General features: G+C 40.2%; 1 protein-coding gene across 1 annotated transcript in view; it reads left to right on the top strand.

Moving 5' to 3' along the window:
* EXOC2 (exocyst complex component 2) overlaps positions 1-25143 on the top strand; it is a 136125-nt gene that overhangs the window by 34550 nt on the left and 76432 nt on the right. Inside the window, exons 6-9 of the mRNA XM_075826691.1 lie at positions 17341-17421; positions 21415-21560; positions 23203-23284; positions 24260-24362. Coding sequence (XP_075682806.1) covers positions 17341-17421; positions 21415-21560; positions 23203-23284; positions 24260-24362 — 412 coding nt within the window. The remainder of the gene's footprint in view (positions 1-17340; positions 17422-21414; positions 21561-23202; positions 23285-24259; positions 24363-25143) is intronic.

Genomic DNA, 25143 nt, shown 5'->3' with positions numbered 1-25143 from the left:
GATTTACGTTTGGCTATTTCCGGATACACTGCAGAGTTGGACAGTGACTCTTTATTATGAGATGTAGCATATGATCCACTGGTTGCGGCTACAGTTATTGTTTTTTAAACATTTTTTATATATATATATATATATATATATATAATCTGGAAGGCATCTTCGGATGATGACTGTTAAAGGGGTTTTCCACCTTATGACAACTGATGACCTATTCACTGGATAGGTCATCAGTACTTGATCTGTTGGGGTCTGACACCTGAACCCCCTCACAGATCAGCTGGTCCGGTGCCTCCGTGCACCCGATGTACATGCCGGAAGCAGTTCGCTCCGGCCACGGAATAGCAGCGAGCTGCAGTACTGCAGCTCTGCTCCTATTCAAGTGAATAGGAGCGGACCTGCAGTTCTGCAGCACGACCGCTATTTTATGTACGGAGCCAACTGATTCCGGCTCCGTACATAGCATTATGTGCCATAACATCCCGCAGGCCACCGGAGCGGCTGATCGGTGTGGGGTCCATGTGTCGGCCCGCATCGATGATGTACTGATCTTATATGGTGAATAATTCATCAGTTGTCAGAAGGTAGACAACCCCTTTAACATATGGCAGTGCATACTTCTTTTTTTTTTTTTATTTCGTTTTTTTTTTTTTCACTTTTGTGTATGTACATCACCGGTAAAAAGCAAAACCTGAAAGAGATTTTATAGGTTTGAGGTGGATAGATACTATGAGCATGATTGTGAACTGTGTACTGCATGTTTTCTAATGTTGGATTGCTGGAGAACCCCTTCATTTGCATAATCTGCAATTTCTTATTTTTAACAAACCAAAATAAAATGAATTCCCATTATAATGGGCTGAATGCTTTGGGCATCTGCATTGTAAGATTAGTTATTTTGAAAGTATTTTGTAAAATCCGCTTTGAAAAAAGGTGATTTGTGAAATAAGCTTCTTCTATTGTAAGCCCTCCTATATCTCTATGTGATAAATAAGGCACACACATTTGCTATCCTCATGCATGGGAGAAGTAGCAGAACATGAAACGAGATGAATTCTACCTGTGGTCCATACTGTGTGTGTGAAAAGTGGCTGAGTAAAATTATATATTTGCTAAAAAAATACAAATTTTATTTTGTTTTGTCTTATTCTAGTCCATTTCAGAAAAAAAACAGACTATCTAAAAAAAGCTGCAAAACCCCTTATAGAAAACCTTGTGGTTAGGGGTCTTCTTCTTTTGTAAATTAAGTAATTTTGTAATGTTTTGAGTTATCCAGGGCCCCCAGGAAACCGTATGCTGCTATCAAATCAGTCGCAGAATTGGTGGACTCAAAAGGCCAAAATAGCCTCCTATTATGCCAGGCCTCGGCACATGCCCATGCGTTTAAAAGAAACATATTGGGTATCCCCATACACGGGAGAAGTAGAATAACGTGAAATTTGATTCATTTTACCTGTGGTCCATACTGTGTGTGATCACTGTTTTGCATAAAATTACACATTTGCCAATTTATTTATTTATTTATTTTTTTTTTTTATTTAATGTTGCCCACTTTAGGTAAAAAAAAAAAAAGATATACCATTAAAACAAAAGCCTATCTGTCCTTTTAAAAAGAATGTAAAATACTTAATTCACCTGCAAAGTTATATTTATCTAAAGTAGCGAACAGGAAGATTGTGAATCTTTCTATGGTCGTTTAGCGGTAAAATAGCCTGGTTCTTAACCGGTTAATAGTAATCGTAATAAAATTCACATATTCGCCATAACATGGTCATTTGGCACCATGTATGTCAGTGAACCTGGGAGTTGTGTTCACTTTACAGACACAATTTAATGCCCTCTTAGTATAGTCACTGTCAGATTGACAAGGTAAATCTGATAAAGCCGTGTTGTTTGGCAGGAAATTAAAGCTGCACTCTGGATAGCCGACCAACTTGACCTTTTACGTTCTATGTAAACATTTCTAAATTTCAGAACGCAAGTTACTACTTCATTACATTTTTACTCCAGTTGATTGCAACCAGGATAAGTCTAAGGTTTATTTTCAGTCCAGAAGTCACAACTCAGGACAGACAGCGAAAATCAATTAATGGCGGAGACCTTAATAAACACAGGAACTCCATTATCACCCTACAGATTTGTTTTAGTAATTGATGAGCTTAAATGGTGGATTATGTGGCTGTTAATCTCCTGTCGGTGGGATAGTATGGGCTTCTTTATGATCAGATGGCCTTATTTATGCATATTTAATCAGATATTTATCATATTTTTATTTTTTTCTGTTTCATATAAAGAAAAAAGTCCATGAAGCGTGAAATGTTTTAGTTTTTTATTTTATTTCCTGTGGCTAAGTTTAGGGTATTGGCATATGTACAGAAATCTGTCCAACACATAACCTGATGCATAAGCTTGCATAAAAGGGGTTGTATTCCTAGATTGGTAGCGAGATGCTGAACATTTCATGTCAATGGCCCTATAAGGGCACATTCAGATGTGGCTAAGTCTAAGTCTAAGGACGCAGCGTCGTCCGAAACGCGTAGGCCTAAGAGGACACCCTCCCTCCACTTCATACACACCCAGGACCTAATACTACTGGACTTCCTTTTAATCTACAACATTAAACTTGGAAAATCGATTTCCATTTTAACGCTTCTCAGCGCTGGATCCTACCTTTGTTCCTTGTTCTCTAGTGGCGGAATTGCTGTTGAATTCCGCTGCGGACAGTCCGCAGTGGAATTCTGCAGCAGCCGTTTTTTTTTTCATTTTTCTATACATTTTTAGGAAACTTAGTTCAGACGTTGCAGAAATTAACTGTGCGGAAATTAGCCTGCGGTGCAGATTTTTCCTTCCGCAGCATGATCATTACATTGCGGAGAAGAAGCGGAATTTCACTGCGGATTTCAACATTTGCAATGCAAAAACTGAAATCTGTGGCAAGTCCGCTGTAATATCTGCAACATCTGAATTACCTGTCAAATATGCAAATGTTTGTGCAGATTCATTGCGTAATTGCTCCGAATCTGCACTAACAATTGCAACGGAAAAATTCCGCCACATCTGAACATGGCCTTAAGAGTAGATCCCGCCAAATTTGGTGGCATCTGCTGGCCACTTTTAGTGGGGATAGGTATAGATGTGGGGTGGTATGTTTATATTCCTGGTGACATTCTAGTTTTGGGACCCAAATTATCTTGCATTTAAGTTTTAGACCTCTGCCCTGATACACGCACGCACGCACGCACACACACACACATACATACACACACACACACACACACACACACACACACACTCACCCTCACCCTCACATTTCACAGCACATCAGGTTATAAAACTGGGTCTGGTCTTCCCTTAAATATGAATTACTCACCCTCCTTCCCCAGCAGCCAAGCATGCCTATTCTGACTGCCCACCCCAGATCAATTGAGTCACGTCTGCACCGATCTGGCACCCTAGGACAGTTGCCAGTCCTTATGACTGACCCAAGTGTGTCACCCAGGCCACCAATACTAGATATTTCAGTAGCACAGTGGGCTCCTCTGACCACTAATGAGTCAAGTCCCACTTCACAGTTCAGGACTGTCATTGTGGCGGCCATTTTGCTGCAAACCGGCCTCCCATAAATACCATCAACTATCACCCAAGGGATGACCTGGGGGGGTGTGAGAATTCCAAATTAAAATTCCTAAACTCCCTTCCACTGAGACATCTAAATCCCCCTTGGCTCCACCCCACTCTTAATCCCTAGCCAATCTTTTCTCCTTTTTTTTTTTTTTTTCCATTCACACCGGATTTTTCTCTCCATTAGATAGCCTAGGGCCATAGTCCGGTCTGTTTACACCTTAGGTTACCTAGTCCCTGCACACCTAGCAGTTAGGCTTCCCCTTTGTTCATGGGCCATAAATGGTTTTGAAAGGTAAACATGTGCTTTAATGATTTGCATAATTTTACCATAAATCACTACATTTAGTTTTTGGCATTACTTTCTATAAAAAAGTTGCAGATCATGGCGCAGACTATATTGGCGCAAAAATGTGCGACTGTTCGCTGCATTTTAAAGATTTGAGTGCTAAGAAAAGTGGGTGTGGCTTTTAGGGAGTGGGTGTAACCTCTAAGGGTATGTTCACACGAGGGCGTCCGTTACGGCTGAAATTACGGGGATGTTTCAGCCTGAAAACATCCCCGTAATTTCAGCCGTAACGGCATGTGCAGGCGCTTGAACGCCGCGTCAATTACGGACGTAATTGGCGCTGCTATTCATTGAAGTCAATGAATAACGGCTCCAATTACGGCCAAAGAAGTGACAGGTCACTTCTTTGACGCGGGCGTCTATTTACGCGCCGTCATTTGACAGCGGCGCGTAAATTACGCCTCGTCTGAACAGACAAACGTCTGCCCATTGCTTTCAATGGGCAGATGTTTGTCAGCGCTATTGAGGCGCTATTTTCAGATTTAATTCGGGGCAAAAACGCCCGAATTACGTCCGTAAATAGGCCGTGTGAACATACCCTAAGTTTGACAGATTTATTAAGAAGGAAGCCCGAAAATTGCGCAATTTTTTGCACAAATCCACATCTGCTATGTTTTTTTTTTTTATTTTGTGACTTTTAGACAGTCCAAAATTAGACAAATATTTTAAGATGTATGCGCCGTTTAATAAATTTGGCGCAAATAACCCCAACTATCTCGCATTCCAAAAGCCTTGGAATTAAAAGCTCTGGTATGTTAAATGACCCTAGTACGTCCATTTTCGCTCAATATGACAATTTGCCCAGAGTTTAGCTGTAAGGCCAGGGCTAGGCTGAGACTTTTTATAGCGCTACTGATTGATTTTAATTATCAAGCTACAGTCCAAAGGAATAGTACTGTGCCTGCGTCTAGAATATGTGGAGAAATTTGCCAAATTTTGGAGCAATTTTGCGCATTTTATTTTAGACTCATTTAAAAACAGATTTTTGCACCTCACTAGACACTTTTAAAAAGTATCTAGAAGAAGGTGCGTGGCTTTGCAAAAAGGGAATGTGGCTTAAAATGTGCCAAACCAATACTAAGCCAACCAAGAGTTGGTATATGGAATAGAAAAGGGTCTAACAAGATGCGCCAAATTTTTCATTTAGCCTGCAGTGATAGATTTGGTGCATCTTCAGATTGTCTGGTCTAAATTTATGCTGTCTAAATCTGAAACCACTTAGTAAATCTGCATCATCCTATTGTATGCAATATTGTAGACTGCAGCTGTCACTCAATAGTTAAAAATCAATCAGTAGCGCTACAGAAGTCATAGTGTAGCCCAGGCCTAAAGTAGATCTATCATGAAGTAATAGGGGATAAAAAAAATATTAAACCTTCCATAACTCCGACCCTCTTTTACGGGCAGCTATATAATTCTCCTCTGGTTAAAGGGGCTATCCGGGATGTGACATGAGTAGGGGCTGGAAATCAAATAAAAAAAAAAAAAAAAGCAATACTTCAGCGTTGATAGATCCATTAATGAGGCCCCTGTGGCACTCCTGCTGCTTGTTTATATGCATGTAACATATAACCGCTGCAGCCAATCAGATGGCTCAGCGGTCATGTGTACTAATATTCCCGGCATTATGCCAGTAATACAATTTGTCACCACTGAGACCCTTCCACTTTTTTCACATTTTGTTATGTTGAGGCCGTATTCTAAAATTAAAAAAAAAAAAAAAAAAAAAAGGTTTTCGCCATCATTCTGCACTCAATACCCCATAATGTCAAATGGTAAACAGCATTTTAGAAATTTTTGCAAATGTATTAAAACAGACATAAGTATTAAGACCTTTTGCTATGACACTTGAAATTTAGCTCTGGGGGCCTCTCATTTCTCTAGATCATCTTTGAAATGTTTCTACACCATGATTGGAGTCCACCTGTGGTAAATTAATTTGATTGGACATCATTTGGATAGACACACCCGTCTATATAAGGTCCTACAGCTGACCATGCATATCGGAGAAAAAAAACAAGCCATGAGGATGAAAGAACTGCCTGTAGAGCTCAGAGACAGGAGTTTGTGGAGGCCCAGATCTGGAGAAGGGTACATAAACCTTTCTGCTGAACTGAAGGTTCTCTATAACACAGTGGCCTCCATAATTCTTAAATGGAAGAAGTTTTGAACAACCAGGACTCTTCCTAGTGCTGACCACCCCACCAAATTAAGTAATTGGGGGAGAAGGGCCTTGGTGAGAGAGTTGACCAAGAACCCAATGGTCACTCTGACAACTCCAAAGATCCTGTGTACAGAGGGTTGAAAATTCCAGAAGGTCAGACATCACTGTAGCACTCCACCAATCTGGACTTTATGGCAGAGTGGACAGAAAGAAGCCTCTCCTCAGTTACAGATACATGAAAGCCCGTCTGGAGCTTGCAAAAAAGCACCTAAAGGACTCCCAGACTGTCCGAAACAAGATTCTGTGGTCTGATGAAACCAAAATTGAACTTTTTAAACCTCCAATTCTAAGCGTCATGTCCTGTAGGAAACCAGGCACAGCTCATCACCTGCCCAATACCATCCCTACAGTGAATGGTGGTTGCAGCATCATGCTGTGTTTTTTTTTTTCAGCGGCTGGGACAGGGAGACCGGTCAGGGTTGAGGGAAAGATGAATGGAGCAAAGTACAGAGATATTATTAATGAAAACCTGATCCAGAGTGCTCTGGACCTTCAAACAAGACAATGACTCTAAGCACACAGCCAAGACAACACAGGAGTGACTTCGGAACAACTATGTGAATGTACTTGAGTGGCCCAGCCAGTTCCCTGACTTGAACCCAATCGAGCATCTCTAGAGAGAGCTGAAAATGGCTGTCCACCGACTGTCCCCATCCAACCGGACAGAGCTAGGGAGGATCTGCAGAGAAGAATGGCAGAAAATCCCCAAATCCAGGTATGCAAACCTTGTGACATCATCCCAAAAAAGACTGGAGGCTGTTCTCACTCCCAAAGGTGCTTCAACTAAGTACTGACTAAAGGGTCTGAATTCTTATATCATTGCAATATTTTAGTTTTTCCTTTTCAATAAATTAGCAAATATTACTAATGTTCTGTTTTCACGTTGGCATTATGGGATATTTGAATGCAGAATGATGAGGACAAAGGTGAATATTTTTTATTTAAGCACAAGGCCTCAACATAGCAAAATGTGAAAGGGTCTGAAGGGTATTCCGAATTTTATATATATGTGTGTGTGTGTGTGTATGTGTATGTGTGTGTGTATATGTATGTGTGTGTATATATATATATATATATATATACACAGCGAAGGAAATAAGTATTTGATCCCTTGCTGATTTTGTAAGTTTGCCCACTGTCGAAGACATGAACAGTCTAGAATTTTTAGGCTAGGTTAATTCTACCAGTGAGAGAGAGATTATATAAAAGAAAATCACATTGTCAAAATTATATATATTTATTTGCATTGTGCACAGAGAAATAAGTATTTGATCCCTTTGGCAAACAAGACTTAATACTTAGTGGCAAAACCCTTGTTGGCAAGCACAGCAGTCAGACGTTTTTTGTAGTTGATGATGAGGTTTGCACACATGTTAGATGGAATTTTGGCCCACTCCTCTTTGCAGATCATCTGTAAATTATTAAGATTTCGAGGCTGTCGCTTGGCAACTTGGATCTTCAGCTCCCTCCATAAGTTTTCGATGGGATTAAGGTCTGGAGACTGGCTAGGCCACTCCATGACCTTAATGTGTTTCTTTTTGAGCCACTCCTTTGTTGCCTTGGCTAAATGTTTCGGGTCATTGTCGTGCTGGAAGACCCAGCCACGAGCCATTTTTAATGTCCTGGTGGAGGGAAGGAGGTTGTCACTCAGGATTTGACGGTACATGGCTCCATCCATTCTCCCATTGATGCGGTGAAGTAGTCCTGTGCCCTTAGCAGAGAAACACCCCCAAAACATAATGTTTCCACCTGCATGCTTGACAGTGGGGACGGTGTTCTTTGGGTCATAGGCAGCATTTCTCTTCCTCCAAACACGGCGAGTTGAGTTAATGCCAAAAAGCTCAATTTTAGTCTCATCTGACCACAGCACCTTCTCCCAATCACTCTCAGAATCATCCAGATGTTCATTTGCAAACTTCAGACGGGCCTGTACATGTGCCTTCTTGAGCAGGGGGACCTTGCGGGCACTGCAGGTTTTTAATCTATTACGGCGTAATGTGTTACCAATGGTTTTCTTGGTGACTGTGGTCCCAGCTGCCTTGAGATCATTAACAAGTTCCCCCCGTGTAGTTTTCGGCTGAGCTCTCACCTTCCTCAGGATCAAGGATACCCCACGAGGTGAGATTTTGCATGGAGCCCCAGATCGATGTCGATTGACAGTAATTTTGTACGTTTTCCATTTTCTTACTATTGCAACAGTTGTCTCCTTCTCACCCAGCGTCTTACTTATGGTTTTGTAGCCCATTCCAGCCTTGTGCAGGTCTATGATCTTGTCCCTGACATCCTTAGAAAGCTCTTTGGTCTTGTCCATGTTGTAGAGGTTAGAGTCAGACTGATTAATTGAGTCTGTGGACAGTAGTCTTTTATACAGGTGACCATTTAAGACAGCTGTCTTTAATGCAGGCACCAAGTTGATTTGGAGCGTGTAACTGGTCTGGAGGAGGCTGAACTCTTAATGGTTGGTAGGGGATCAAATACTTATTTATCTGTGCACAATGCAAATAAATATATATAATTTTGACAATGTGATTTTCTTTTTCTTCTTTTTTTTTTTTATATAATCTATCTCTCACTGGTAAAATTAACCTAGCCTAAAAATTCTAGACTGTTCATGTCTTTGACAGTGGGCAAACTTACAAAATCAGCAAGGGATCAAATACTTATTTCCTTCAGTGTGTGTGTGTGTGTGTTTATATATATATATATATATATATATCTATCAACATTCAGACATCTAATATCACTGTTCTTTACTACAGAACACTAATCCTTTGCAGGAAAGTTTTAGTTAGCTGCCACATTAGTGCCATATGCTGTGGGTGATTTTTCTATCAGTTCCTTTCAGATTAATTAAACTACAATCTTCAGTAGGATTCTATAATTACATGTTTGACAATTGCAATTTTGGATGCTAGAGTATCTCACGGGATTGAACAGGAAATTGGAAATTGACATATTAATTATTTTACTATTAAAGGGTATCTGGCTTTTCTCTTCCTTTTAACGCAACAGAAAATGGTCTGTAGTGGGTGAGCAACCTCTTATATAGTGTACAATTCAGTTGAACATTTTTGCAGTTTAAAACGACATTAAATGTTGCGTAATTTTGTAAATGCTTATTTTGTCCTGATTTTGAGTTACAGGATGTTATTGTTCTCCATTCCAGTCGTAAGCTAAATTCAGAATTAGGCTGGTTTCCTGTTACCGCCACAGAGCGGTGCATCACGAGAGCTGAGATGAAAGCAACAACATTAAAACTCGACTATTAAGTCACATGACTGACTGAGTGGATTGTAAATAAACTGTGGTCTGTTTCCAAGGGTAACCAGCAGAAGTTTGACTATATATATATATATATATATATATATATATATATATAATGTGTCTGCGTAAATAACTGAAATTCTTGGCAAAGGAGCTAAACTTCTAATGTAGATATAAACTGTGGAATATTTTAAGTAGAAATTTTCTTTACATACATAGATATTGTTGTGACCCGATTCCACGATCTTAAGAGAAATAGCCTACCAGACGACAATATTCACACCCCTCTTTGCCTGCAACTTTGGTTTGGGTCTAAGATAATCTGTTGGGGCTCAGACTTTGGTGCCTAGAATAAGCACAGTGGTTTATTCTCTGGGAATATGTAAGCGGAGAATGAACCAGACCAAGTAGTTAAAATAAGAGTACGGTTACAACTGATGAACGGCCAATTCACGTACCAGAGGTAGTAACAGCGGAATGGAAGTGCAGGATGTGTGAGATGGTTGTAGAAATTGAGATAGTAGTCCAACAATCCAGGGTCAGAGTCTGAGATGCAGCAGAGCGAAGTATGTAGTACAGAAGGACAATCCAAAGGTAAAGTCATTGCAATTCAGGGTTAGTGTCAGATAATATGCGGTACAGAAGGACGATCCAAAGGTGTAGTTAGGCAATCCAGGGTCAGAGATGTAGCAGGGCCAAGTATGTGGTATGGAAGGATGATCTAAAAATATAGTCCGGGGCTAAAAGGAGGTCAAAATAGCAAGGAATATCAAGTACAAAGCAGGATATAACCTTCAGGTAGGTAGATACACTAAACCTATAATGGGCACAGAGGACCGTTCATCAATGATTCAAATGGCGCGCCTAGCGCTCTGACTTGTTAGACGGCTGCATGCTTAGTGCATGCACTGCCCAACAGCCCTACCAAGTTACTGACTTCAGTGGCCGGTAGAGAAAGAGACCGTGCAGGATTGTGGGGTGGTGAGCACATTACAGTTATTTTTAGAGTATATTTTCTTGAACAATTAAAGCTGGTCTTAGCCTGCTGATCATTATAGTGAGAAGTTCTGAAGCTTGACCAATACAGTTGCTCCTCCTCTAAATGATGATGAGCACTACTGAAGTACTCGTTAATGACTACTATTCAGCAATAATTGTGCCGCATAAGGTGCCGTAACTGATTCTCGGCAGCATCCTTGAAATTTTTACTGCCACTTGTTTTGGTTTATTACAGTGTCATCATGTTACATAGTGGCACGAACCTTACATTTCCTGCTTTTAGTATTTTCATGGACAACACTATAAGTGCAGAATGACTTGTGCCCAAATGTATACCATGGCTCATGTACATGGCAATGTCGTGCTCACGGACCTGAACGGCGGCACCATATTCTTCTTCAGCAGCAATGCATTATAGTAAAGGTTGATATGGTGAGGCTGGAGGAGACTGTCAGCTGTATTGGGCGGTGATCCTGGAGGAGACCGTCAGCAAAAAAAACGTGTCACGCTGTGTGAACCTGTCAACTGAAAAGTCATTCACTTTCATCATTCTAAGGGTATGTTCACACGGTGTTTTCAGCCATTTTTCGGGCCGTAAACGTCCCAAAAATCTGAAGCAGAACGCCTCCAAACCTCTGCCCATTGGTTTCAATGGGAAATGCGGCGTTCTGTTCCGACGGGGCGTTTTTGTACGTGGCCATTTTCCAAAAACGGCACGTAACAAGACGCCCGCCAAAAAGAAGTGCATGTCACTTCTTGGGACGTTTTTGGAGCCGTTTTTCATTGACTCTATAGAAAAACGGCTCCAAAAACAGCCGTAAAAAACACCTCCAAAAATGCAAGTTTGATTAAAAAATGGCTGAAAATCGGGAGCTGTTTTCCCTTTTGTTTAGTAAGCGTGTGAACATACCCTTAGCCTTTTGGTGTGTCCTTTAGCTTCTGCGAGCTGCATTTCAACAATCACACCCTAAATGGCAGCCAGACACTGCTTAGCAATTTGAAGACACCTTTTCCTGGCTTGTAGGAGGGGGGGGGGTGAGATTCCCTCCCACATTTACGGCAGCTGTGAGTCAGGTTGCTTTGCATTCACCTTGCTGTAATTCTGGGAAGTTTTCCCTCTGGTGGCCAACATAGGAAAACATGTCAAATTATTATTTCATTTTTAATACTTTCCACCACGTGGAAAAAAAAAATACAGCAAAAAACGTAAAAAATATAATAGAAATAAGTAACTTAATTTTTAAAAAAAAGTTTCATTTGCGACAGATTCCCTTTAAAGGGAATATATTATCAGAAAATCTTGCAGTTTTAACACTGCCCACTAGAGCAGAGACAATAGACTGACACTTCCTTTCTTCAGCTTACTTGTCAGATTTGCAATTTAGACTGGGACAGAATCAGCAGAGGATGGGGAAGGATAGCAACACAAGACTTGATGTGCATCTCCCTTGTCACTCTCTGGTCTCTGGTGGGTTGTACTACTGTAGATCATAAGGATATATTCACATTCACCATATTTGCTGCAGAAATTTCTGCGATTTGTCCTATCCATCTAGCAGAAATCCATGCACATGCTGCAGAAGAAAACCTCAATAGGTTGTATGGAATGGATTTTTCAGTTGCAGAAATTTCTGCTGCATGTGAATATACGCTAATAATCTATGACCTTTTTCTCTCAATTAACTCCCATTCCTTGCAGCTGCCATAAAGTGCACACACACCCTGCTGGACGGTCTATACAGACAATACAGGAAGGATGTGTCTCCAATATTGAGGCTCCCAGGAAAGTTTTAGTCTAAATAAAATAAAATCGCTACGCTACATAATTTAAAAAAAAATCGCAAACGGACACTAAAAATGAAATACATGAGACATTAATATTAACGTTTATTTACCATGTCCTTCTTTTCTTGGGGAGGGGGCAGAACTTTATCCGAGATTGATCATCTAGTGCCATAGTTATTGTCGATATCCTTGTCATGTGATTTCTGCTTTTGTGAATTGTTTTTTACATGAGATTGGTTTGTGTAATTCAGATTTGTAATGTTGCATTGATGTGATCATTAGAATGACACGTAACATAGCCCATAAATCATAACGATGCAGAGGGTCTCTGCATGTGGTAATGTCATGTTTACATGTGAACCCTCATTGAGTTTTATTGACGCATGTAATGGAAAATGAGACACCACAGTGTGCTTTGGGGTAGATGTAATACTCTAGGAAATATATTTACTTCTTGTTTTTTATTTTTGCGCTCAATTGGTTTGAAGTAACTCAGTGGATATGTGTGCACCACCCTAAAAAAACTTACTGTTGTGATGGGTTATAATTTTTCTTGTATTGTTATATCCTTTAAAGCAGAACAAATTTGCATAAAAGTTGTAACTTTTTTAATAGTTTGCTTTTACTGATTTGATATATTTTTGTTCCTTTACATACACAGCTGCTTTTAAAATGTCTGGTTGCCCTAGGAAACAGACATCCGTTTAGGCTCTGTTCACATTATGCTACAGTCAGAGGGCTCCGCTGGGAGGATCTCCTGACATACACCTCTGACAGAAGCTGCAACGTATGCCACCGTAGAGGCATACAGTCACATACATCGCTTGTAGGCTCCCACTGTGGGAAAAATAATTAAAAAAATGTGTACCATGCAATATACGTTTATTTTACTGTATTTATCTTAGTCTATGCTATTTTATACAGCAAAATAAAAAAAATGTCTATAATGTAGTGCACCGCAGAAAGTTATTTCTACCTATTAATAATATTACAATATTCAAAATACACTATATATTAATCTGGAATTTAAAAAATATATATATTTATAAATATAACTGTAATATCCTATACATTTTCCAAACTTGTGTGGCCCTTGCCTAAAATTTAAAACTAATCTGCCAAACTATAAGGGTATGTTCACACGGCAGCGTCCGTTACGGCTGAAATTACGGAGCTGTTTTCAGGAGAAATCAGCAGTGTAATTTCAGCCGTAATGCAAGTGCAGGCGTCTTTCGCTGCGTCCATCACGGACGTAATTGGAGCTGTTTTTCCATGGAGTCCATGGAAAACGGCTCCAATTACGTCTGAAGTAGTGACATGCGTCTTTTTTACGCGCCGCCTTTTGACAGCGGCGCGTAAAAAAAATGACCGTCGGCACAGAACATCGTAAGACCCATTCAAATGAATGGGCAGATGTGTGCTGACGCTTTGGAGCCGTATTTTCGGACGTAATTCGGGGCTAAAACGCCCGAATTACGTCCGTAAATAGTGTGTGTGTGAACCCAGCCTTAATCTAATTACATGTACATATACCTACCCACACTCACTAAATTATACTCCTCTATTACTTCCTTCCAACTTACTTATGGCCATTACTTACTTAGAACCAAGCTTACTTCATAAATACAATACCAGAACAAAGCTCACTGCAAGTAAAAAACCAAAGTCATTACATAGATAATACAGTACCAGAACAAAGCACGGTACATAAATCTGGTACTAGAACCAAGTCAAGTACATAAATACGTTATCTGTGTCAAACTTATTTCATATATATATATATATATATATATATATATATTACTAGAACCAAGCAGAGTGCATACAGCACCAGAACCAAGCTCCGTACTAAAATACAGTACTAGTATCAAGCATAGTACAATGATCAGTTGAGAAGTCAGGCTAACCCTTCCTATATAAGTTTGTACCATATAAAACTACAACGTCCGTCATGCTGTACAATTGTTCAGGCCATACTTGGAGTTGTTCCACAAACTAATTTAATACCACACATATTTTCACACCTTTCAGTGCAGACCATACAGTGAATCCAACATAATACCGCTACGGACTGTGCTCCCTGAATATAATAGTGCTGCACACACTGTGCCCCCTGAATCTAATCGGGTCCCACACTGTGCCCCCTGGATGTAATGGCATCACACACTGTACCCCCTGAATCTAATAGCATCATACACTATGCCCCTGAACATAACATCGCTACACACTGTGTGCCACCTGAATATATCCGGGCTACACACTGTGCCCCTGAATATAACTGCCACATATGGTGCCCCTATAAATCAGCGCTACAAATTGACTTCCCAAAAAACGTGCCACACATAACTCTCCATGAAAAAAAATCTGTAGCATGGAGCGCCACGTAGCCCTCCCTGAATAAAATCATTGTGCCACCCAGTGCCCACTCCCCAAAAAAATGACACGAGTAATAAAAACCTATACTTGTGCGCGTCACCCCCACTCTCATCCAGTGTTGCCCTCATGGCCTCTTCTGGCCAGGCTTGGCTGCTGCGGAATGATGCAGGTGGCACAATGATGTGCCACCTGCATCTTGTCAGGAGGTGTCAAATGGCGTGGCGGGACACCAGTTTCTCCCTCTTCTTGGCATCCCAATTTCCCCCTGTTCTGTGAACTGGCTGTTATTTTAACAAACCGCTTGGGGTACTGTGGAGAATCTGCAAAATCCATTCCCTTAGGCCCCATGCACACGACCGTGCCCGCAATCACGGCCCATGATTGCGGGCACGGCCGGCCGCCGACTGACAGCCGCATTTTCGGGCCGTGCTCACATACGAAGTATGGGAGCACGGCCCGCAAAATGCAAAAGAACGGACATGTTCCATAATTCCCGGAACATTTCCACGGCACGGACACCCTTCCGTAGTGCTACGGAAAGATGTCCGCGTTCAATGAAAGTGAATGGGTCCGTTTTTACGAAACGCAGTTGCGGTCCGCAAAAACGGAGGTTTTTTACGGTCGTGTGCATGGGGCCTAAGTTTTTTTTAAATTTAATGTTTGATAAAGCACATATGCATGGGATGTTCAAATGTCTTCATACTTTTGGCCCTTTAGGTATTGGATATTTGTGGTAATACCGTTTATTATGCCAGTAAACTCATAATATGAAGGAATAACACCAAATATTTATTTTGTGACTACAAATTTTGTAACTTATTTTCCTAAAAGTGCAAAGAAGGGTATTAACCCCTTAACGACCTCCGTGTAATGTTTTTACGTCGGCCGTTCAGGGTAGTTCTTCTGAAGCGCCGCCTTTTCACGTCGGCACCTCAGAAGAACTTTCCCCGCATCGTGCGGGTTGCTGCTGAAGCCCAGGCTGTTAGGAACAGCCTCGAGCTTCAGGGCAATGATCAGAGACCACTAGCAGTTGTCTCCGATCATATTTAACCCCTCAGATGCGGCGCTCAATAGCGAGCGCCGCATCTGAGTGATTTTAGAGGGAGGGGGCTAACAAAGGCCCCCAGGTCTGCCTTTAGTAATTGCCTGTTAGGTCATGCCTCTGGCATGGTCTAACAGGTGCCTGTCAGTTTTACACTGACCGGCAATAATATACTGCAATACCAATGTATTGCAGTGTATTATAATAGCGATCAAAAGTTTGCACAGTAAAGTCCCTCAGTGGGACTAAAAAAAAAAGTTAAATAAAGTTTGAAATAAATTAAATACATTTCCCAAGTAAAAAATAAATAAAAACCCCCACTTTTTCCCCTTACAAAATACTTTATTATGAATAAAAGGAAAAAGTTAATCATATTTGGTATCGCCACGTCCGTAACGAACCCATCTATAAAACGATTACATTATTTTACCCGCACGGTGAACGCTGTAAAAAATATAATAAAAAAAGAACGCCAGAATTGCTGTTTTCTGTTCATCCTGCCTTCAAAAGAATTTGATAAAACGTGATCAAACCGTCGCATCTACTCCAAAATGGTACCAATAAAAACTACAAGTCGTCCCACAAAAAAAAAAACCCTCATACAACTGCATCGGTCAAAAAATAAAAAAGTTATGGCTCTTAAAATATGGCGACACAAAAGCAAATAATTTAGAAAAAAATTTGTTTTTACTGTGTAAAAGTAGGAAAACAAACAAATCCATATAAATTTGGTATCGCCACAATCGTGACGACCAGCTGAATAAAGTTATTATGTTCTTTATACCACACGGTAAACGGCGTAAAATTAAGACGCAAAAACAGGCAAAATTTCAGGTTTTTTTTTTCCAGTACCCCACTAAAAAGTTAAAAGTTAAAAAATAAAAAAGTTCTAGATCTTTGAATGCGACGATGGAAAAACGTAAAAAAATTGCTCGGTCATTAAGGTTTAAAATACCTTCGGTATTAAGGGGTTAAAAAAAAAATCCCCCCTTCAGTGTTGTTGTTTTTGTTTTATTATTTGCTTTTCCATTGGACTGTGGGTAGCCCCCTGTATAATTTCATTTTGGAGAGTTGTTACGAAGAACATACAACGCTGCCCCACAAATATTAGATTGAGCTCTGCTGAATCTGTATGTTAAACATCAGTTTCTGCTAAGGCCTCATGCACACGACTGTAGCCATGTGCAGGGCCGTGATTTTCGGGTCGGCCGGCAGCGGACTGTAAGCCGCGAGCCGCCCGCAAATCGCGGGCTGTGCACGTGACCACGGCCATTTTCAATGAGCCCGGACCGCAGAACATGGCTGTAATAAGACATACCCGTTCTTTCTGCGGTGCGGGCTCTGGGGCCATGCACGTACCGTGGAAACCACAGTCGTGTGCATGGCCCCATAGGAATGAATGGGGCCGCAATTCTCCCGTGGATTTTCGGGGGAATTGCGGCCGCAAAAGCACGTTCGTGTGCATGGGGCCTAAGTAAGAATGTTGAATTTTTGTAGGAACTTTTTGTAGGTGAACAAAGTGCTGCGTAATCTGTTGGCGCTATATAAATAAAGATTATTATTGTGTGTGTGTGTGTGTGTGTGTGTGTGTGTGTGTGTTACCTTTATGTGCAATTGTAGCAGATCAGTCTTTTTGGGTTAAAATGAGTAGCATACACATTCTAATGAACATCTACTTTTCAGCAATCCATCTAAAACTGGAGGCGGATGGCACGGAAAAAGTGGAAGGGTCAATGACGCAAAAATTGGAGAAAGTTCTGAAAAGTAAGTGTTGTGATCCCTAACAAACATCTCTTAACAGCTAAACTGCTTCCTTTCATTCCTGTTCTGCAAACATCTCCACTATTTCCACTTAAAAAGCAGTGACTCATTATACGAAAAATGCGAGATCCGATGATGGAGTGTCTCTGACTTTACAGTCACTATGTAATGAAAGCCGCACTATTATATGTTGTACTGTTTTGCCAACACATGTAGAAAAAAAATGGAGTCCGCTTTCCACTGTGATATTGATATAATAACTTCCCAAGTTTGTTTGGCTTGTCTACTTCTGTACCAAGTTTATTCACAAAGTCTCACAGTATAAAAAGTCCTAGATTGGCACCTGCTTTATGGATGGAACATAAATTGGTTTTCTTCTAAATATTCAATTTCTTTTTCCACTTTCTGTATATAATGCTGAACTGGAACATCGTATGATGAAAAGTTATGCAAATTTCTAATATACTTTGTTTCTACTCCTCACTATTCAAGATCTCTACTTGTTGTAAGTGAATAGGAAAATGTTGGTTTATATCCGGAGGCTGAGATCCACATCTCATGGCTGAGAGTTTTCTACACAAGCATCCAGTGTAGACCATTATCTGAACTATATACACCAGCATCACATATCTTCCCTGTCTTGATACATAGTTTGCTGCAACATGTCAGTCTAGGTACAATGTATCAGCATTGAGTCCTATCCTGAGGATAGGCCACCAATATCTGATTGGTGGTGTTCCAAATTTCAGCACACCTGGCGATCACTTGATTTAAAGGGGCCACGGCACACATGCGAATGCTGCTTCCCCTTCATTCCTGTGTCTGTCACATTCACTAACCGCAAACCGAGATTTTGAAAATGCTCCGTTCAGTTTTGTGACTGTTCACGATATAATAATTAGGCTTATCTCTATAAAACTGGACAACCCCTTTAATAACATTGTTTTAACCCAAAAGCAATAAACTCTCTAGTTAAATTATTGGGCAAAGTCATCTTCTATTAATAAACTCCTCATTTAACTTGGCACTAAACATGCTTCCAAATTTGTAAAATGTGGTCCCCCGAAACTAATACTTCTAGACCTTTCTGCATACAATTAATTTTGTGTACAAAATAGTTTCATACCGCTAATCGACACGGTGGGGGAGTTTTCCGGATTAGAAAAGTCACAAAAGGGATTTGGGATTTTTAACGCGGCCCTTGCCACTTTTGTGGAAAGGGGTTGTGGCTTTACAAAAGGGGGCCTCGTATCTTGTGCCCTCAATCAGACTACTTCTCCATCGGACAATTAAATAAAACAACATGCTTTAAAAAAAAATAATTCTAATAAGTAAAAATTAATGCTCACTTCACCGCACCTCTTCTCCCCTCCGGATGCATTAAGACTCTCAACATGTTGCGACTCATACAACGTACTGACGCCAGGCAGCATCAGGACATTGTTTGTGACACAGCTGATGATGTTGAGTTCTGCGTCACATATAAGGCCCTTATGCTGCTCGGCGTCCGTACCTTGTATGAGCCATGCGGGGACTTGGACGGCAGAAGAGGAGTGATGAGGTGAGTATGCCTTTTTGTTTTATTGCTGATGGGAAGGGGGAATGGATGGCACACGGCCGTGGTCGAATTGTCGTGCACTGACAGACGAAAGAGGCAACACCTTTATAAAGAGGAGTTAACATCTTAATAAATGTGTCACATCTTACTCCAACTTTCTTTCTATTAAGACCGGCGTAAGAGGCTCCCCCCCCCCCCCCCCCCCCAATTGGTCTGTAGAGGCTACTGCATGGATGTGCATACACAAAAGCACAGCATACATGAACAGTAATCTTGCTGAAAACTTTTTGGTCATGAGAGTAAATAGACCCAGTGTGTTTTACTTTTTGTTTGGGAGTCCGTCATCAAATTTTAGCTTACCAAATGGCTAACACCGCTAGTTAGGTGCCAATAGGTTTAAGGAGTAGCAACATATCAGTGTAGAATATGTTAGTCCTTGCATCAGGGTAAAAAACAAAGTTTATTCTTCTGAGCAAAGTATACAAATTAGCTTTCCCATGTCCGCCAAACCAGGAAGTGTCCGGCATTGTGAAGTCCTACCCCTCCCCTCTGCAGTTTACTGACGGCTCTGCTTGAGGAGCTCAAGATGCCCAACACAGGAAAGCTAATTTGCACACGGCACGTGGCAGAATTAAACTTTTTTTTTATTACCCTTTTGTAAGGACTAACCTATTTTACACTGGTATGTTTCTACTCCTTTACTCTATAGCGAACTGGTGGTGTTAGACTTTTGTCTAGGCTAAAATATAATGACAGACTTCCACGTTTGAAAATAAATGTCCACTATTTATTAAATTTTTTATTTTATGTCAATAGGCTCAAAATCCTGTGCTAGTTAATTCCATAATATATCTATATAGCGGTCACAGCTTGTTTTCCTAATATAGAGCTCCAAATCCCCTGAATTTAGACTTAAAAGATAACATGCAGCTGCCACTAGAGGGAGTGTCCTCCATCAACAATTGAACCATATGCAGTATGCTCCTTAGCTTCCTCTAGTGGTAGCTGCAGGTAGCCAGCGTGCACTTTTTTGAAAAAAAAAATAAATGTATGTCTATAAAGGCTTTCTTCTCAGTCATATTATCCAGTATGTGGACGACACAGTACAGCTCTTCCAGTATGTATTGGAAGGGAATTATAAGATTATGCATGATGGTCAAGGATAAAAGCGCAGAGTTGATAGATAAAATACTAAAAAGTTTGCAATTCATTCTCAGAGTGACAATTTAAGGGACCATGTCTATGAAGGAAGAAGTAAGCCCTGTGTTTTATATATGCATGTACATATGTACGTTGCTATAGAGGCAATGTGTACAGCGCTCTGAGATCTCATAATGGATCCATCAATCTATTGCCTATTACTTATCAGTTTAACCCTATTTGTTCGAGGTGGAATGAACCTTTAGTTGAAGACCGTCACTAGCAGTAGATGGCATGTAATATAGTGCTTTTTGTTTAAGGTATTTATATTATATTAAGAAGTAGTATTCTTCACACACATATATATATATATATATATATGTGTGTGGATCTACTGTGCTGGTGACTGGCGATCTGATTTAAAAGGTATAAATCTGGATTTATTGATATATGAAAAATGCTTGTACGTGTCTGTATGGGATTACATATATTGTGTCATTTGGCTGGACTCTATTGAATAGCTGTGAGCCGTACATGGATATACAGCCAGTCATTACTGTGCAGCCGGCCTTCAGTTTTATCATCTAAAATAACACTTTTTCCCCTTATTTTCCGTTTTTCAGGTTTTTTTTTTGCACTACTATCTATTCTTGTAAAGGGAAACATTATCTTTGTGTGGGTGACGTTTTGTTTTAGAGCTAAATGTTCGTGCAGAGTCTTAACTTTGTATTTGTATTAAACAATTATTTTAGCCAGTGTGTGTTCAAATGCTGCGGGCCACCCACCGTGCTGAAGAGCGTACATGGCACGCAAGCCACCCAGAGAGACTGATGTAATTTCTTCATCTTTGCTTAAAGTATGGTCACTAGACCAGATAATGTAGAGACTTTCTGCTGGCAGTGATCAAAACAGTTCCAGTTTTTCCTCCTTATTTTCTTTCCTCTTATTTTCTTTTGAGGTAAAGGAATAATTAGGATAATTCACGGGTAGAAAAATGTGTGCTATTTACAAGATATATATATATATATCTCTATATATAAATGGTCTTCTGTATAAGGTGATGACAATAGCACCTTTGTAACCTTTAAGAGAAAGCGTGTGTTACACCAAGACATCTGAATAGTGAATTGTTAATATCCAGGGATTATCATACCAGAAAATAATAAAAATATCTCCGGCTGCGGGTCATTTGTCATAAGCCAACTGCGTCTTAATAGGTTTTTGGAAGGAATTCTCCCCAGTCTTGGGTTAAATTTGAGAACTTGACAGCCATCGAAGGCACTGTTTTCTATTGGCAGGTGCAAGTACCACCGCAGATACTCTGTTTCAAGAAGTTCTGGGGAGAAAGGATAAAGCGGACTCTACGCGAAATGCACTGAACGTTCTTCAGAGATTTAAATTTTTATTCAACCTTCCCCTCAACATTGAGAGATTCATTCAGAAGGTGGGTTTATTTGGCTATAATGAATGCAGACCATTATAGGTATGTATATGTAAATATCGTGGTTAGCAATGTTGTATCGCAGCACTGGGATCTTGGGTTCAAATCCAACCACGGGCAACATCTGCATTGGGTTTTCACCGTAAGTCCTCCCATACTCCAAATTATACTGATAGGTAAATTAGCCCCCATGTGTGAAAGTTATAAAAGCATTGGAAATATATATATTTATGTTATTACAGGTTTATTTTTCTTTAAGTGGTGGCTGTGGTTGAACTAATGCTCTGCTCACAGTAGTGTCATGGCTTCTGTTTATATCCGCTCTGCTGGATCAGTTTTCACATGGGCACCAGCGAATGTCGACTGACCCCATTAGCCTTAATGGGGTCTGTTGGAGTTCCATTATATTATTTTTTTACGGCAAGAATACCACTGCAGACTGCAATATTCTTGCTGTCAAAAATACAAGAAAGACTGATGGAAACTCAGATGGAACCCCCGAATGCAAGTTTGAGCAAAGTCTAACTCAATTTTTTTTCGACTCTAAAAGGGACCTGACCGGGTGCATGGGTGACTAGTCAAAACTAGCTTGAAAAAGGCTCACTTCGAGCCGAAACGTTGCTGGTGTCTGTACTATGGGACAATAAAAAGATTGACTATTTTGGAATGCTGACGTCATTGCTACTCCTTTTAGTCAAAACTAGTGAGACAGAAGTTTCTATGTTTAGTTGTGACATTTTAATTATTATATCTCAGAAATGGCTCAGTCCAGTGAGTGGTTGTACACCAAACCCTGTCCTGTTGACCGTATTGAACCTGACATATGATCCTTTATTTATTAAGGATTAAATCGTTTTATACAGAATATTGGCCTAAATATAATTAATTAAAAACCACGGGAGGTTTACAAAACCTCCTACGGCAGTTTTCTCGCTTAGAAAACTTTTTTTCTTTTTTTTTGGTGGGTCTTAGTTGGAGGGCGAGGCCACCCACGGCCCAAAAAATTGAATATAATTTACAACAGAAATTGGCCTTAATTATTGCGCAAATCGGTGGCATAGATTTGACTTTCTGGCGCACGGATGTTTAGAGAAGCACCAAATTTATTAAAAGACATTCAGCTCTCAATAAATTGCGTGTATCTTTCTCACGTACACTTTAGATTAACATTCGCGTATGAAACGCCAGTCTTAAGAAGTCCGCCCCTTTATTGTGTGCATTTTAACCGATGCAACTATTTAACGTCGCATACATAAATACATATTGATGGAGGCTTTTCTGTTACAATTTGAACTGTATAGAAGATCCATATTATTTACACTATTGCTTTTCAAGTTGCAATCTTGGAGTAAGCTTTGAGCTTGTTGGACTATAGTATATTGGTGTACAAAATTCATGAATACAACCTTGTTAGTGTCTTTTATATTCGGTAGAGATACAAATATTTGCCCTGTTGACTGTAAAATTGTGTAATGTTTTGTGTGTGTGCCGCTTGTAAGCGCTACTAAAAATCTATTGTGAGATTACCTAAGACCTTAGCCTTATTTACCCCATACTGTCTGTAGGGTCACGTTTTAAAGGGTATGAATTAAAAGAAAAAACATAGTCATCGACAGCTGACACTGTTATTTATCCTCTTCTTTAGGGAGATTACGACGTGGTTATTAATGACTATGAAAAGGCTAAATCGTTATTTGGGAAGACTGAAGTAGAGGTTTTTAAGAAAGGTAAGAATTCGGTTTTTTTTACTCCGACTCCTGGCACCCCCACCGATCAGCTGTCTGAAGGAGCCACAGAGACTAACGCCACGGCCTTTTCATAGTTTACCAAGCACAGCGCCGTACGTTTTCGTAGCGGCTGTGCCTGGGATTGCAGTTCTTTGCAGCCAGGTCCTATTCAAATGAACTTCTCTAATAGTGTGTTATGTCCTAATGTTCTCTAATCTTAGTCACAAAGAAATGTTGAGGGCAGATCTACTCCACATCATGTTTAAGACCATCTGCATTATCAGTACCAAGTAGAAACTAGATAAACCATGAAGCATTACAAATTATCTCAAATATCTACTGTAAATTTATAATAAATTGATGTTATGTAATTTGTATTCTTTATGGTTGAAGTGGATCTACGGTATCAGCAGTCCTCTATTTGAGGACAGCTTACCATAGAAGGAATGCCTTCAGCCACAGCAATATAAATGCTAATGTTTTTGTGCAGAATTTTCTAATAAAATCCAGTCGAAATGACGGCTAGGCTAGCGGAGTAAGCCAATGTTTCTAGCTTCTCCCGCCTACACCCACTGGTTGAGAGCTATCCGCGTATGAACGTGTATACAGGGAAAGTTTCTCGATAAATTGTAACTATATCACAGTTGGTCATCAGTTTCTACTAAGCTAATTCAAGTGACGACCAATATAGCTGTGGTAACTTTTGCAAAAATGGGCACCGAATCAAAAATTAAAATCACAATATCGGTCCGCAAACAAATATAGTAACCAATCTTTGACTATTGATCTAATGGTTGATTCTCTAATATATGGACACATTTACATTTTGAGTTGAAATCCTCTTTAGTAAAATCACTCTTACTGGCAGGAAAAGCAATGGGAAGAGAGCAAGCTCCAAATGTGTGTTTTCACCTGTGTGTTTAGTTCTTAATGTAATGTACTGATAATCATGAAATCCTTTGTTGTTTTCTCTAGTTTATGCTGAAGTAGAAACCAGGATTGAAGCTTTGAGGGAATTACTTTTGGCTAAACTTTTGGAAACACCTTCCACTCTGCATGACCAGAAACGCTACATCAGGTAAACCGCTGCTTACAAGTTCAATGCCCTTTTGTAATATTCTTATTGGTGCTAGTGCATCCTGTGGTTTGGGATGGGCTTTAAAGGGGTTTTCCAGTCCCATAAAATTGAAGGTCCTAAATATATCGTCGGTCTGGGTCCGACTCCGGGCACCGCCGCCAGTTAGCTGTTTTGAAGAGGCTGCAGCGCTTGTATTTCCACTGCTTGTACTGTGAATCATCGACACACTTGCAGCGGTGTTTCACAGTATTAGTCTGCTCCCATTGAAGCGAACAGACTGTAATACCATGAGCCGTGTGTCGGCGATTCACAGTGTGAGCAGTAAAAATGAAGGGGAAGATGAGCGCTGCAGCCGATTCAAAACAGCTGATCGAGAGAATTGCCAGGGGTTGCACCCCAACAAATCACATATTTATGGCCTATACTGAGAATAGGCCATCAGTTTTATGGGACTGTCAAGCCCCTTTAACCTAGCATTCAAGAATATTGCTACACATGCAAAAGTAATGTAATGCCTGTTTTATTCAGTCCATTTTCTAGCCACTGGCTATTAAAACTTTTGTAATCCTAATCGGTGGACTCTGAGCTGCAAGTCATCTCTGAGTCTAGAGTTAAGGATCACATTTGTCTATTGTCGTCCAAGAAAGCAGGAACTGGATGAAAGAAGTGTTTGAGCTATTTTTTTTACCCTTTTTTACTAACTGTTTTATTATTTTTCATTTTGTGCTTTGCTTTGTCTGGTTACTATTGTATATTTTTGAGAATTAAGACTAACATCAAA

The sequence above is a fragment of the Rhinoderma darwinii genome, chromosome 5 (assembly GCF_050947455.1).
Source record: "Rhinoderma darwinii isolate aRhiDar2 chromosome 5, aRhiDar2.hap1, whole genome shotgun sequence".
Lineage (NCBI taxonomy): Eukaryota > Metazoa > Chordata > Amphibia > Anura > Rhinodermatidae > Rhinoderma > Rhinoderma darwinii.
Note: the sequence above shows the minus strand (reverse complement) of the source record. Positions and strands in the feature narration are given on the sequence as shown.